The 16,075-nt window shown below is 43.7% G+C and overlaps 1 protein-coding gene across 1 annotated transcript; it reads right to left on the bottom strand.

The window, feature by feature from the left end:
- Positions 1 to 4,851: 4,851 nt before the first annotated feature.
- Positions 4,852 to 15,953, bottom strand: pmela (premelanosome protein a). Its single transcript, XM_064305585.1, has 11 exons — positions 15,790 to 15,953; positions 12,942 to 13,037; positions 12,542 to 12,688; positions 11,834 to 11,974; positions 11,318 to 11,479; positions 10,206 to 10,571; positions 9,126 to 10,025; positions 8,592 to 8,691; positions 8,234 to 8,439; positions 7,848 to 7,938; positions 4,852 to 7,452 (listed from the first exon to the last, which is right to left on the bottom strand). The coding sequence occupies exons 1-11, from the start codon at positions 15,851 to 15,853 to the stop codon at positions 7,299 to 7,301; spliced, it is 2,427 nt and encodes an 808-aa protein (XP_064161655.1). The 5' UTR covers positions 15,854 to 15,953; the 3' UTR covers positions 4,852 to 7,298.
- Positions 15,954 to 16,075: the final 122 nt, after the last annotated feature.

Here is a 16,075-nt window from a genome sequence, read left to right on the forward strand (position 1 = left end):
CATTTGTGTGTCGTTTTATTTCTCAAAAACATTTTCAACATCCAGTTGAAATTCAATTTCCGAATGAATCCCATTGTCCCATTATGAATAAAAAAACAAAAAAACTATACAGTAACTATAGCCTACTCTTGTGTTATGTAGTGAATATAGCAATATTTTTCTAGTTACCGCAATTATGTAAATTTGTGTATTCGGTAATGTTTTTAAGTAGGGCTGTCAAATTAACGCATTAATTTCGATTAATTGATTAATTATAAAATAACATTATATATGCGTTATTTAATGTTTATGTTAATTACTTGATGTACCGATGTCACTAAGTTGCTGCGTGTTGAATAACACTACCTATATTGCCAAATAACCCAACCGTCGCATTTTGCCACACTGTCAGCCATTATGGGGTTCAGACACTCTGACAAACCGTGACAAATCGGCCCTTCAGCTGGAGCGGTCGGTGTGGCTCGAGCCTCTGAGAGCCTCGAGCGCTAATTTCTAAACGACAAGAGAGCACTCAGGGTGCCACTGACACCACCGGAGTGAATTTACGAACGCACCCCTCTGACACCATGCGTCGCACAATTCCAACCGGTGGTGCGTTAGTTGCGCATGTAAATAGTACGGTGGCCGACAAGGGCAAACGCGCTACAACCGTAAAATATTATGTTAAAGGAGTACCATGGTGATTTTCACACTTTCTCGGTTTTATGTGCTTTCTTTGGAGAAATATGCGTTTTAAATTTATCGTCCTATTTTCAACCGGTTGAGAAAGTTGTCAACTTGGTGCGTCACGAACACAGTAACCACTCCCCTTTCCACGCCCCGTAAATCCATGGATAACTCGAGACCCATAGTTTGCTCCGCTGGCTTATAGGCAAGACAATGCAAATATTTGACTAACGTTAGGTTCACTTAAATTAGAGTGCCTTTTACGGACTATTAGATTATTTCTGCTTATATTCATTTAGCTAGCTAGCTAACGTTAGCTAGCTAGGTAGTTTGCTTTCATAAGGCAATGTTATCGATAACGTTAGCTAGCTAGTTTGCTTTTATGAGGACATTATAGTTGTGCTTTTATCTTAACTTGGCTAGCTATGGTAACGGGCCACGGTCTGTCAATCATAGCTAACTGACAGTTCTCATTACCACGCCCAGACGGTTCGGGTGAACGTTTATAGTGGGAAATTTAGGCTTAGAAAAATACGTTTTAAAGTACATTGAAATGACTGAATAATAATAAAAAATGATGTACATTTGTTTTGTTGTTGCCTAAAGACAACTGGGAAGTGTCACGTTCAACCACCATGTTACTCCTTTAAAGGAGTTACCGTGCAGATCCACGGCGCACCTGCACGAAGTGTCATGAGTAAAACTTGGCTAACTATATAGCTAGCTATGGCATGTCCTCACCTCTGTGACGGTATTTGTTGTCCTCCGTGTGTCCATACATCTGCATCGGTGGTACGTGCTAAGTAGGCTAACTAAAGTAGGCGAAACGCTAACATGTTAGGGTTAGCTATAATAACGTTAGGCAATAAAGCTGTGCTTAAAAATCTCGTGCCGTTCGAAGTGGTGATTTTGGGAGGTGCACCAGCGCATGCGTCCTACTTAACGAAGCACCACCTGCGCATGCGTCCCACCAAACGTGAGTGGAGACCGTTATGGCCACATTGGTGCTTAAGTGAAAAGCTTATGTTAAATAATTTTTTTAAAATAACTGTTATGGCCACATTTTAAGCCAAGTGATAGGCTTATGTTCAATGATAAAAAGACATGTATTTGGAAAAATACAATTTATTGATTTCTAAAGCCCCCTTTTGATATTTATATTCAATGCTTTACTCATGTGCCACAATAATGTAATGTATTTGAGTTGAAATATCTTCATTTGGGGGCTTTTCCAAGCAAATATTGATATATGTAATTAATTCGATTTTAATCGATTGACAGCCCTATTTTTAAGAGGTGCCAGTGGGTTTCTGTGTGCTTTGTCCTCAGACTTGAATACAAATAAAAGCCATGAAAAATTTAACATCTTTCTACATACAGGATAAAACAGGCAAAATGTGAACCAAGAACTTTCAGATGTTTATTTTTTATTTTATTTTATTTTTTACTTTATAAATCCAGACAAATCATTTTTGTTTTCACTCCATATTTGAATCTTGCATTTACATATGCATTTAATTCAATCTCACAACATCACCCAACTTGAAGTTCAGAGAAAGGTTGAGCTGGATGAAGTGCTGAGTGACACTGCCCACCAGAAGTTAAGCTGTATGTTCATTAACAAAATTAGAAATGATTAGGCCAAATGCAGCCGTTTGGTTACTGTAGCTTTACCCAAAAGCCACCTGCAACCGTTGAATGGAAAATTCTAGCATGTTAAATAAACAAGGAACCCAAGGTCCTGCTTAAATGTATCTGGCTGCAGATGAGGCAAGTTAATGAGGGTTTCGGAGATTATGCCCAGGAGTATGGGTGTTTACATTCTAGCATAACAAATGCTAAACCCTCAGATGCCGTTTCTGTTTCAAGGCAGTTCTCTTTGTTTATGGATGTAGTTTAAGACAAATGCTAAATGTACAGTTGAGTAACAAAATAATTCATAGTTTTGGCAAAGGAATTCTAAAGGCACCAGTATACTGAAAACTAAATTTAACTTTGAAACATGTTTCGAACAAGTTTGTCTGGCGCAGTGTTTGCAAGCCCAAGCAGTTTGCAGACTTCTGCATCTGCTATTGGTCCATCCAAATATCACATGATTGTGTCACAGTTGACCAGCCATTAAATTTCAATTTCCGGTTCACTTTGTCACCGTAATGTCCTGTGGTAGCAGGTCGTGTCTACATGGGATACTGGAGGTTTACTGCAATAGAAGAATTAAATCATCCTTCTGGGATGAAAGTTTTTGTCCAACTAAGGATAAATCATTTGGACAGAAATGTAGCCAAATAAAATGGGGAAACTAGTAACACTAGGTAGCCTATGAGCAACAAATGCTTCCCAGTAAAAAGCAGGAAAAACAACCACAAAGCCAAAAGCAGAATACTCAGAAATACCAACATCCACCTTGCAACAGTATCCAGGGACCAGTCCTCCCAGCAGGCCTGGGTGCAAAGCCTTATAACAAGTTCACCGATTAGGCAATAGGTAGCAGCTGAGCCAATTGGAATGAGCTTCAGCTGCCAGCTTGCCTGTGTGTAGACCAACACTGTCCACTAGAGGGAAGCATCCCATCTCCCTTCCTGGCACCATAGTAACACATACTACCTACAGTATGTACCACAGCCTGTTGTAAAAGATTGAAAAATTGTAATATGCACCAAATACAAAATTTTCAAAAAGGTTAGTCTACATGGTCTTCAAATCTGTTGGACCACAGGACTCCACTATTTCCAGATTTTGTTAGCTGGCTTTGTGGAATATCCCCCTGGCAGAGGTGCAAAGTTCACAGGTCAGAAAATAACAGTCCCGCCATGTGTTTCTTCCACACATGAACTCAGACAACTAATTTCACTAATTAGTTCTACTTCCTGGCAGAAGAATTGTGCTACGTAGCAAATCCAGGTGATTGGGACAAAATACTGGGGAGGACTTTTATTTTCTGAACCTGGATTTTCCACCTCTGACACAAGGTTATCATTAACTTTAGGAAATGTGTCCCCTTGTGGTCATATCGAATCCCTGTTGGATTTTAAAGTGACTCTACACACTGTTACTGTTTAAATTTACTTCAGGTTTAGTTTTTAGAAGGAAATTAATAATGAATGAATGATTCAACATACACAGTTTGCTGTTCTTCCTGATAAATATTGTCTGACAAACAGATGCCCATTGTTTTGTTTAAAATGGAGGTAGAGCCAGCTCTGTGTTAATCACCAGAGACACTATACTATACCTACTGCTATTTGTACATCTGTGATTCTTCAATTTTGACCCAAGGTGTCTTTTTTCCCCAGTGCAAAACCTTTATTGTAATTATTATTCTAGCCATTAGCCACAGCAGGTACCAAGTTGAAAAACAGGTTTTTGTTTTGTAAAATTATCTGAAGATTTATTTATTTTTGGATGTGCACTTGTCATATTTTATTATTTATTTGATAACATGTAAACCTTGTGTGTTCCCCTTATCGTTGATTTCAAGAATAGGAATGATGAAAATTGATTTGTAAAACAAATTCCATACCGAAATTATTTCATTGGGATAACGTAATTTCTCTGGGTTGCTTATTTATATTATTTAATATCTCATTTGAGATGTCCAAACAGCACTCAATGTTGATCAAATTCTGGCCCTAAAGAGTTGTATTTTATTAGTAACCCTTCACTTTATCTATGCCATTATTTTTTAAATATGTTCAGGTAAACAATCTCCCTATTCACAAACATCACAGGTAATAAACAGCAATAAACTTAAAATAGCCTGTGCTTAACAGAGGCTGCTGCAAATATTTTGGACAGCTTTAGACACATTAGGGCACATGTTGTTGATATGCTTTTCCATGAGTGTTTCTGCTTATTTCTCATATATGTTCTGAGACAATGACGGACAAACTTAAGATACTGAACATCACAAATATTTGTGATAGAGATTTAAAATGGTTTAATGTCTTAAAATTTTAAAGAATAAAATTAAAAATATTATTTCAATGTACTTCACACATCATACACAGTTAAATGTCTAATGTTAATTCAACTATAATCGAGTACATATGAATCCATTTGGGGCCATACAGTATGCACAGTGCCATGAAAAGGGATTTACTCCTTTCTGCTTTACTTTATTATTGCATATTTGTCACACTGAATGGTTTCAGATCTTTGGACAAAATGTAATATTCGACAAAGGGAAACTGAGTAAACACAAAACACCTTTATTAAAAATTATAATTTCATTTATTTAATGAAATATGTTTTCAAACACCAATATCACCCATGTGAAATAGTAATTGCCCCCTTAGTTACTCAATTAACCAATTAACCAAATGTAATTGATGATTATATTCATATTCATTGAACAGACTGGTTTGTTTGCAGCCAGCCCTGTTGAATCTAAACCTCACTCATATTGAACCTTACCAGCAGAGTGAAGTAGTCACCACAAGGTTTCTCTAACCACACTATGCCATGATCAAAGAAAATTCCAGAAGAGATGAGTTAAAAAGTTGTTGAAATATGTCAGTCTAGAAAGGGTTACAAAGCCATTTCTAAGGCTCAGGGACCTCACCAAACCACTGCAAGAGCCATTATCTTCAAATGGAGAACACTTGAGATAGTGGTGAATCTTCGCAGTGGATGGTCTTCAAAAACTTCTTCAAGGGTGCAGCAAAAACTCATCCAGGAAGTCACAAAAGATCACAGAATGACATCCAAAGAACTGCAGCTCTCTCTAGCCTCACCTAAGGCCAGTGTTCATGACCCCACATTAAGAAAGAGACTGGGCAAAAATGTAATTCATGGGAGAGTAGCAAGGTGGAAACCACTGCTAACCAAGAGAAGCATCAATGCTAGTCTCACATTTGCAACAAAAACGGCGCCAGGATGATCCCCAAGCCTTTTGGGACAGATGAGTCAAAACTGGAGCTTTTTGGATGACACGGGTCCCATTATGTCTGGCGTAAAGCAAATACAGCATTAGACAGTAAGAAAAACATACCAACTGTCAAACATGCTGGTGCTAGAGTGATGATCTGAGGATGCTTTGAAAACCTGAAATTAGCAGTTTATGCTCCAAAACCTACCAATTTGTCTGAATTAAAGCACTTCTGCAAAGAATGGGCTAAAATTTTCCCCACAGCGATGTAAAAGACTAATATCAAGTTATTGGAAGCGTTGGGTCACAGTTATTGCTGCTAAAGGTGGTGCAACCAGTTATTAAGTTAAAGGGGCCAATTGCTTTTTCACATGGGTAATTTGGGTGTTTAAAAACTTTTATCATTAATATATGAAATAATTATTTTAAAAACGTGTTTTGTGTTCACTCAGGTTCCCTTTAATCTAATATTACAATTTTTTCTTAAGATCTGAAACCAGAAAATATCCCAAATATGCAATAATAGAATCAATTGGGAAGAGGGCAAAGACTTTTTCATGGCACTGTACAGTAAGAGTTGATTTAACACTGAACTGTGTATACAATATACATACTCTATAGATACATTTATGATACATTTATCAGTGACTTCAATATACAGTTCCCTGTGAAATAAATGTGGTTCTTCCACATTTTCAAACAGGGCAAACTAAAGAGAGTGTTTTGCAGTTACAGTGTGAATGTGTTCATCGGTTTAGATGCAATGTCCTCAGAAAAGTGTTCTCAGACCATGCGGAAAAATGAGGGTGAGCCTTGGAGATGTCAGTAAAGGACAGAATAGAAAAAATATTTTAAAAAGAGTCTAAGCACGGACAGACAAAGCTCGAGGGACCTTCTCTTGACCTTGAATACACCCCTCAGTTTACTTTTGAGGTAAAAACAATGACATCACCAGAGACATTTCTCTCTGTAGAGTTGTACCGTTATCACAATAATAAAGTATGTAATAACAGTACAGATAGTGAAGGCACAAGGCAAAGCAAAGCCAGGCAGGTAAAGTGCAGACCGTGGATTCTATACACAAACCAGATGATCTGCTCCTGCCTTCTCTCTGTCCTCTCTATCCACAGATTACAGGAGGTCCCTGTTGGTAACAGGGCTTTTTGGTGCTATGCTACAGTATATGGCTATTCACAAATGGGTGTGCCCAAGGACAGAATATGTATTGCCATGGTGTTGTCCTGGGCCACGCCCCTTCACAAATATTCATAAGAAGCATTAAATTGAAACATGATGATTGGCCATCTGGTTAGTCCATAGAGCAGCGGGTAAAAGCAGGACAAAGAATTGGGTGCAGGGGAATAGACAGACAAACCTGTGTAGTTATTGTAAGCATCCTTCTGGTTTCAAAATAAAACACAATTAGTGGGTTAAGCATTTTTGAATTTGTTCATAATGTTTTTCCAGAAGGTTCTAGAAGTGCTGCCATAAACAAGCCAAAATGTTGCACAATTTTTGTTTATTTTTCCCATCAACAATCTAAATACAATTTAGATTATTGTTTGGTCATGTTTACAGTTGATACCATGCCATTAGACAGAATGTAGATATTCTTTAAATTTTGTTGGAAAATTGTGCGAATGAGACTGTGTGTGTGTGTGTGTGTGTGTGTGTGTGTGTGCGCCTGTGTGTGTGTCTGTGTCTGTGTCTGTGTCTGTGTGTGCGCCTGTGTGTGTGTGTGTGTATGTGCGCTTTCTGGTCCAGTTCACACCACTCTGCCTTGCAGCAGTGGTCTGCTCTCCCCAGGTGTCTGACGGCTCAGCAGGTTCCACAGCAGCATGGGCATAGAGGTCCTTCCGAGGCCGTTCACCGAGGTGCCTGCTTGGTCCTCTCTCAGAGGGCGATACTGCTTGAAACGCCTGAGAGCAAAAATAATAATACAGCGAAGGCGCATGAATAATATCACTTAATCTTATTTCATCAGCTTTTGAGTCTCTTCTTTTGTTTCTTCTGAATCCCAAATCGCAGTTCAATCCTTTTCAGGTGTGCAAATGACCTGAGGATTTGCCATTGATCATGGGGCACATCACTGCATTAAGAACCAGCGGCTCCATTGGACACACAACCCAGGAGCCCCAAATTTATTTCTGTAAAATACATTTTTCCCCCCATGCATTTATATTACTGAAGTATTCTGCGTCATGATTAAAAACACACAAGAGGTAGAGCAGTGGGTAGAATAAAGTGCTGCGTGTCATTATTCGGTACAATGTAACAGAATGCATGCAAAAACAGTCATGGATGCTTCACTCACTTATAGGCCAAAGCTATTGTCCCCACTACACCGGCCATGAGCAGCATCCCCAGCACCAGCGCCACAGTGCCCCCAGAGGTAGAGCTGGATCCTGCAGCCAGAGCACAGCGTAAGAGGCCGATCACAGAGCCTGCTTAGTTACTCCAGCTCTGTGGCTGGACAGTATCATATTGAGTACCATACATTTAGTTTTATAAAGCATGTATTAGCATATTCTCGGAAAAAGAATAGCAATTGGGAAAAAAATTAGACGCACCTTCAGACAGACATGCAAACACACACGTAGTGGAATGCATTCACACACACGTGCACGCTCAGCCACAAACACACACATGCACACACACACACGTGCACGCACGCATTCACTGTCACACGCACACACTCACCCACGGTCACGCTGACCCTGGCGCTGGTGACAGCCAGGCTGACGTCGTTGGTCAAGGACACGTTGACGCAGAAGACGCCGGATTCGTTGAAGAACTGCCGCAGGATCATCTGGCACTCCGGCGAGGGCGTGACCGCGTTGCACACCGTCTGCAGGGGCGTGGCGCAGTCCGCGTCCGACACGACGGTGCACACCTCGTCCGGCATACTGCACACCCCACCGGCAGGGGAGGAGGCGGGGACAAACAGCCAAACACAGGGACACGGGGTCAGCTGGCCGCATTACACACTTAACACTGAAATGTCCGAAGAGGGGCTTGGTGGGGTATGTCTCCCGGGCGCCCCGATCTGGGACCGTACCTGCCCTGGCAGGTGACGGTGAGGTCCACGGCATTCTGCTCCACCTCCGCCGTCATCACCACGTTTGCCACCTGCACAATCTCCACGCTCTCAATGCCCTCTACAAAAGACAGGAGTCAGAGTCGTAAGCAAGGGAGACAGTACTCCTGTCAGGCCAAAATACACCATGCTGACTGCAAGCAGCTTTTTGAACAAGTTACAGATGACAAATTGTTTCAAGTTCAATAGCTCCAAGACAAAAGGACCTAGAAACTGCAAACCACTTTTAATTTGTTCACGCACAATGGACACAGATTGCACAGGCACAGATTTTTACTTGCCCATCTGAAGCAATCCCTTACACATTCCATGTGATGTCTTGCACTGCATAATAAAAACTGGATGGCATCTTCACTGGCTTGCCTCGTTTTTGTATGATTAACAGGCCGGAGTAACTGAGGGGGTAACTGAGGGGGACACTAATGGACGATGTTGAGGTCACTGAGGGGCGGTCACTCACGGACAATGTTGAGGTAACTAAGGGGGGTCACTCACGGACGATGTTGAGGGCGGTGGAGAAGGAGCCGTAGCGGTAGATGGCGCAGCCGCCGTCCGCCGGCATCTCCGGGGCCTGCCGCTTGGCCACCACCACGGGAACCTGGTCGGTCTGCGGCTCGGCCTCCTCGGGCTCTCCCTCTGTGGCGGCGGCCTCCGCTGCCTCGGCTGCAGCTGCAGGGACCGTGGCGGCGGGGGTGAGGAGGGCAGCGGTCTCCGCCTGGGCCGCCTCTGTGGCCGCCGCTGCGGCAGGCGCCACGACGGCAGTCTCATCCAGAGGCACTGCATCCGGAGCCACGGAGGCTGCAGCATCGATGGTCGGCACCTCTTCAGCGGCCGCGGGCTCATCAGCCACGGCTGGGTCTTCTGCAGCTGGGTCAGCCTCTACAGCTGGGTCAGCCTCGGCAGCTGGGTCAGCTTCTACAGCTGGGTCAGCCTCTGCAGCTGGGTCAGCTTCTACAGCTGGGTCTTCTGCATCTGGGTCAGCTTCTGCAGCCGGGTCAGCCTCGGCAGCTGGGTCAGCCTCTGCAGCTGGGTCAGCCTCTGCAGCTGGGTCAGCCTCTGCAGCTGGGTCAGCCTCGGCAGCTGGGTCAGCCTCTGCAGCTGGGTCAGCCTCGGCAGCTGGGTCTTCTGCAGCTGGGTCAGCCTCTGCAGCTGGGTCAGCTTCTGCAGCTGGGTCAGCCTCTGCAGCTGGGTCAGCCTCGGCAGCCGGGTCAGCCTCTGCAGCTGGGTCAGCCTCGGCAGCTGGGTCAGCCTCGGCAGCTGGGTCAGCCTCTGCAGCTGGGTCAGCCTCGGCAGCTGGGTCAGCCTCTCCCTCAGTTTCTGCTGGTTGAACTGAGGCCGCCAGGTTGATGTCATCAGCAGGCGCAGGAGGGTTTGTTGTCGGGGCAGCAGGAGCAGCTATTCAGAAAAGCACAACAGCAGACAGAGGGAGAACACGGCATGAATATAAAGCACTGAATAGTTTTATTTTTCTCCCTGATGATATGGAAAAGACGCAACAGCACTGAACGTGTACTGTAGTGTCCTGTCTCCTATTGCAAACCAGTGACAACCGAGCAAGCATTCCAGACGTCTCACCGGTGGTTCCTTGCTCAGCTGTCGGGACGGGGGGCTCCGAGGTGGGCAGGGCAGGGGTGGGGTTGGCCTCGGTGAGGGGGACGGGGGGCGTGGCACAGCCAGCGTTGGGGATCACGGCCTGCAGGACCACCTGGGGCCTGAACGTTCCAGGCGTGATGTAGGTGTGGGTGACGGCCGGCTCCCGCGAGATCAGGGTGCCGCTGTTGTCCCCAAAGTCCCAATTGAAGGTGACATCGGAGTCGGCGAGGTACTGGCTGGGGTCGTGCAGCCTGATGCTGAAGGCGATAGCCCGGTTCTGGACGAAGCTCTGGTCAGCCTGATTGACGTCATTGACCTGCGTGAGCGTCACGGCAAAGGGGATCTGATCTGGAACAAGAGAGAGGGTGAGGGTTAGCACTATCTTCAGCTTCAGGCATGAAATGGGTTCCTTTCTTGACCAAGTAAGCATAACGCATGCAGATATTTAACTTTTTGCATCAGATCAATGTACATCATGCGTTTCATGCATTGGGCAAGAGGCAGGAATACACCCTGGAGAGGTTGCCAATCCATTGCATGGCACACACACCATTCACTCACACACTCATATCTATGGGAATTTAGACTCTCGAATCAACCTGTATGTCTTTGGGCTGTGGGAGGAAACCAGTGTACCTGGAGGAAACCGAAGCGGTGAACATGGCTTTGGCTTAAGGGTGGCCCATCCAAATAAAGCACTGATTCTCAGAGCAGTGATGGGTCCCACAATATGGAACTGATACCTGACCTTGTCAGTGCTGATGGGGGCCAGGAGTACTGTGTGAGCTAGACAACTGGTCATAAAATCACCCAAGGGGGAGAGGTTTCAGTCTGTTGGGTATTCCATACCAAAATTATTCAACTTTGGTCTGTCTCAGGTGTCTGCAGTGCGACTGTTTCAGCTGCATGAGATGTGCAGCCTTTGAGAGCATTAGCTAGTGGACTGCTAAGCGTAAACAAGAGGTTGCCAAATGTGTAGGTATCACAAACTGCAGGAATGTGATTGGGGCGTTCCAATTTGAAGGCAAAATACAAATGGGGAGAAGGTGTGTGCATGTTCTCAGCCACAGACACGGGACCTCACTCGGACTCACCTGTGATGGAGAACTGTGTGGAGGCATAGCCTAAGGGAACAAACTTCTCTTTGCCGCGGCAGTGGTAGATGACCAGCTCCATGGAGTAGGAGCCAAGGGGAATGTTGTCCGTGCCGATGGTGAGGGAGGAAGAGGGGCCGTCTGCCACCTGCCAGTAGCGTCCTGGGACACAGAGCGGGACAGGTGACCAAAAAGGACAGAGGGTACGGTGCCCATCTAGAGCAGAGGTGACCAAAAACCCTGGTGCTGGAGAGCAACAGGATTCTCTGGGTTACTGAGCTCTCAATTGATCCACCAAAGGGATGTCTTTAAATCAGCCCCTAACCCCGGTTTCTTTGATAAAATCAGCTGTTAAATTTGTGGTGAAAACGGAAAGAGTAGATGCTGTGTCTCTCCCTGGCCACTGTCAGTTTTTTGTGCTGCTCCTCATCCTTAATCTAGAGAGCTTACAGGATGCCGGGAGCCAGGTCGGGATCTAGAGCCAGAAATCAGAGACTGGAGGAGGAGGCCACTCACCCCACGTCTTCCACACGTACACATAGTGGGGCTTCTTGTCGGAGACCCTGGTGAACGGGGTGCCGTCGGGAAACACGCCGTTCCACTGGGTGGAGGAGTTTCTGTCTGGGTAGACCGCCTGACCCTCCTGGTAGCGCGTTCCTAAACAGAACAGAACCATTCAGCAGGGTGCATTTGGCAGGGTGCATTCAGCAGGGTGCATTCAGCAGGATGCATTCAGCAGGGTGCATTCGTGGCGCAGCGTAAAGTCAGGACTGCAATGTTGCATGCCAGCCTTTCTAAATCACAAATAATGGAACACAAAATATTACATGATCAGTTTTCTTTTTTCTGTGTCTAAAAGGCACACATTTCCTTATATACCCCTACCAAATGCTGGGCATTTTTAAACATTAAGGTTGCGTTCTCATTTCTCATGAAAATAGAAAACATTTTGAACAAAAGCAAAAATATTATCTCAACCTACAGGAATGTTGCAGTTTAAGCAAATGGTTAAAAAAATACACGTTGTAACAATAACATTGGAGCAGCATATTATTTACCAAACCCCAAATTTGCAATAAAGTTTAATTTGAGCTGTGCCTTCAGACTGAACATCAAAGCATTGACACTGGGGGAGATTCGAACAAAAACTTTGTGAGAGAGGTGTAGTTTACCGTCTATAGCTCCTGTGCCCCAGAGCTGACCCAGGCATGAGGGGAAGCTCACCGTTAACAGTGCAGTTCCGTGCCCAGACCACCTGTCCGTCAGGCAGCACCGTCTGGTTCGTAGGGAAGCGGAGGTCAATACTGAAGGTGGCCTTGGCACCAGTCAGAGTGGGCGCATCGTTCTTGACTTCAAAAGTCACCTCGCCCCCTGGGTGGGAAGGAGTTAGAGTAGTTCAGCAGGGGTACGTCAAGTTTGAAAATCATTCAGGACGTAAAAATAGGGTATTTTTGGGGTTTAGTCGATTGGCAAAAATTTATTTGGACGCATCTCCTCGAACAAATTCTGTCCGACATCTGGCTATCAACAGCTGTGTTCGCTCGTTTACTGTTTTGTTCCTGATGAACAAATGTTAAATATCAAATGAGTAATTTTATGAGTATCACAGCCATGTGAAACATACCAGTCCAGCAGTCTCTGTACCGGGCGTCGCCATCCTTCCATACGGGGTACATCCGCGAGTTCCAGGAGCGATACCGCGCGAAACGTGTCCTCTGTCCTACGATTACAAACCAGCGGATAGTACAGGCACTGTATCTCCTGATGTCTTTCAAGGATAAACGCTTCTAGTCTGCTATTTTATCAAATATTTCGCCGGTCTCTTTAATGTGCAAATCTCCAGTTTCATGGAGTTCATCTGAAACTGGAATAATCATAGATTAGCATTGGCCCTCATACAAATTTATGACTTAGAAATTATTTAATCAGAGCTCTTGTCTAGACACTTGATTCCAGTTCGAATTTTGCAGACCTTTCATGGTTTACCAGTACCAGACCTCATCTCTTACAGTTATGGTGCTGCTCTCTCAAAAGTTATAGTGCTACTTTCTCAAAAGTTAAACCAACGTGCCAGCACTTGGCATTCTCAAAGGCATCGCTGTTTTTTAACAGCACAATTTAATACAATTCTTACAGATGAATGTCTCAGAACACCGTATATATAGGCAGGGGTAAGGTCGGGTTTCCAAAGAATGTATGTTAAACACACACAATTGAGAACCCCTCCACCCCCTTCCCCCCTTTATTAGATCCAAAGATACCTCACATGACCATCTGCCATCTGCTCAGCTGTCTACCAGCAAGAAGGGTGGGGGCGGGGGGGGTTTGGTGGGTATTGTAGCAATATTTTTTGGAGAGATGGAGTTTGGGAGTGGGGGGGGGGGTTCCAGGCCGTGAGAGTCACACGGCCCCAGCAATCCCCCTCAATCCTTTTCATGTGACGGTCAGCTGAGGTAGTGGAGCCATAATCCTCACTCCAAGAATGAGGAAGAGAGTCTTTCTATGACTCTGTGAGAGCTAAGTGTGTGTGTGTGTGTGCCATTGATAGTATGAGGGTGAAAACAGGATAATGACAACACTTAGCTCTACTTGGTCACAGGTTCCACCTGATACCTGCATATTGGTTTTTCTATTTCTATTTCATTAAGGCCCTTGTCCATGGACAAGAAGGTCACGATTTTTAAAAGGATATGGTTGTACCCACCCAATATCACACTGAGTTAACAACACTAAATCTCTGTGCTGCATCTAGCAAAAGAGCACATCCAGGCTGCCCTGTGGCGGGTAACATTTCCTCCAGGCAGGTAGCAGTTCTGAAGCCTGCAAGGCATCATTCAGTGCACTGAACTCTGTTTCACCACATGTGAAATGAATCAAATTAACCTTTCCTTGTTTCCAAGTACTTATTTGATACATTCTAGGGTCTGAACTGTTTTTAATTTGAAACAAAACCAGACCAGGGTTGGCCATCCCCACTAAAATATGTAGAAAAACCAAGAAAAAAATGCAAAGTTTGTTTGACACAAACTTCATTTACTTCTCCAAGTAAAATGAAGGAGCATTGTCATAACTTATCACAACAACACAATGAGACTGTGTATACTGACATACACAAAAAACACGCACTTCAGCAATGGTTGTTATTTATTATTATGTCAAAATATAATTACGTTATAATCAAACAAACAAATTTTTGTAGATTGGCACAAAATCAAATTGGCTTGCCACCACACCCAAAAGATATTTTGGACTCAATTTTTTTTTCTACAGAAATATAAAATGTTTTTACAATATTTGTTCTATTTATGGCATTATGCCAGTATGACAATGGAAGCTTTTATTATGATATTAAAACTTTTTGAGTTTAAAAAAAATAATAATATAGTCATTAATGAATATTACAAATTACATAAGTTTTATATTTTATCATCAAATGCCTTTGTGTATGCTGGCAGTCAGTGTTAAAAACAATTTTACTTTATATATTTATGCATCTACTGAAAGCCATGGTTGCATCTTGGGTCGCCCCTGAGTCTGGAGACAAATTTTGGCCAAAGCCACTGCTCTTCCATTACCACCCAGCACATAAACCCAAACAAAACAGTTCCTAATAAAACTATAGAATATCTGGGCAAAACAAATTATCTGAGTCAAGTGTCATCAGCAGGGATTCCCATCTGACACCGGAAGGAATCTCTTATGGCATCTCTGTTTGTATCTTGTTAAGCATCACCACATTAAAATTCAGTTAACAACACACTTATAATGAAATCAGATATCGAATCTGTGGAGCAAACTGCCTCCTACATTCAATCAAAATTGATTGACAGGCCTGGGGACAACTGTTTGACCATGGTGCTAAACTTAAGCGTAGAATTAGCTTAACGCTTTAAAAAAAGCTTAAATATTACTTACACTTTGTTATGTCACAAACAGCTGCTACTGCCATTTCATATCTCTTCAAGATATTGTCCATTGAAATGCACAACATACAATGCATATATACTGTAACACTTAGTAAAATATGTTTATGTCCCACCATACCAAAGCATATTTTCTTGTGCTTGTAGTAGTCAGTTCTTGGATTAATTTATGTAACTGTAGAAATCAGCAACTATAACAGCCATACCACCCAAGTCCTCAGTAAGAGCTTAAACAGACCTACAGTCATGATCCCAAAGCCCTGACCATCACTACACACTTACTCCAATCCCATAACTTTGCCATAGAGAGCCACACATTATTAACTGAACAGTAACCAGAAATAGCATGACATATTGTGGCATATTTCTTTTTTTTTTTCTATTAGGAAAATCACATATTGGGAGAGGTGGCGCTGAACCTAATTCAGCTTGAATTGGTTGGTTGTTGAAATCTATCATCTTACCGCATACTGTACATAACTAACAAAGGAAACAGAATCACCGCCTCAAAGTGGAGGGGTACAGACATATATGATGTCATTTACTTACTTGCTGAAGCTGCTGCTGCTGAACAGAAGGCAGCCAGTACCAGGGCCACCAGAAAGCTCCTCATCGTGGCTGAGTTCTCTTCCCTCTTAACAGGCTACTGAAGTACGATTCCCCCTGTCTTCACAGTCCCCTGGTCCTCAGCTCAACTTCCCTTGAGAAACTGATGTAATGAGTCAGGTCCTCTTTAAATGAGTCTCACAACCTTCATTACCATAACCATCCCTCTCTCCTCTGACATCATGAGCTGCCATGATGGGAGGCCACTCCCATCTCCATAAGCACCTGT

This window comes from Anguilla rostrata, chromosome 13, assembly GCF_018555375.3.
Source record: "Anguilla rostrata isolate EN2019 chromosome 13, ASM1855537v3, whole genome shotgun sequence".
Lineage (NCBI taxonomy): Eukaryota > Metazoa > Chordata > Actinopteri > Anguilliformes > Anguillidae > Anguilla > Anguilla rostrata.

Coding starts and splice junctions, on each gene's coding strand:
- pmela (XM_064305585.1), bottom strand. CDS start 15,853: ATGAGGAGCTTTCTGGTGGCCCTGGTACTGGCTGCCTTCTGTTCAGCA. Junction 11,975..12,541: donor ACGGAACTGCACTGTTAACG/GTGAGCTTCCCC, acceptor TGTTCTGTTTAG/GAACGCGCTACCAGGAGGGT. Junction 8,692..9,125: donor CACCGCCCTCAACATCGTCC/GTGAGTGACCCC, acceptor TGTCTTTTGTAG/AGGGCATTGAGAGCGTGGAG.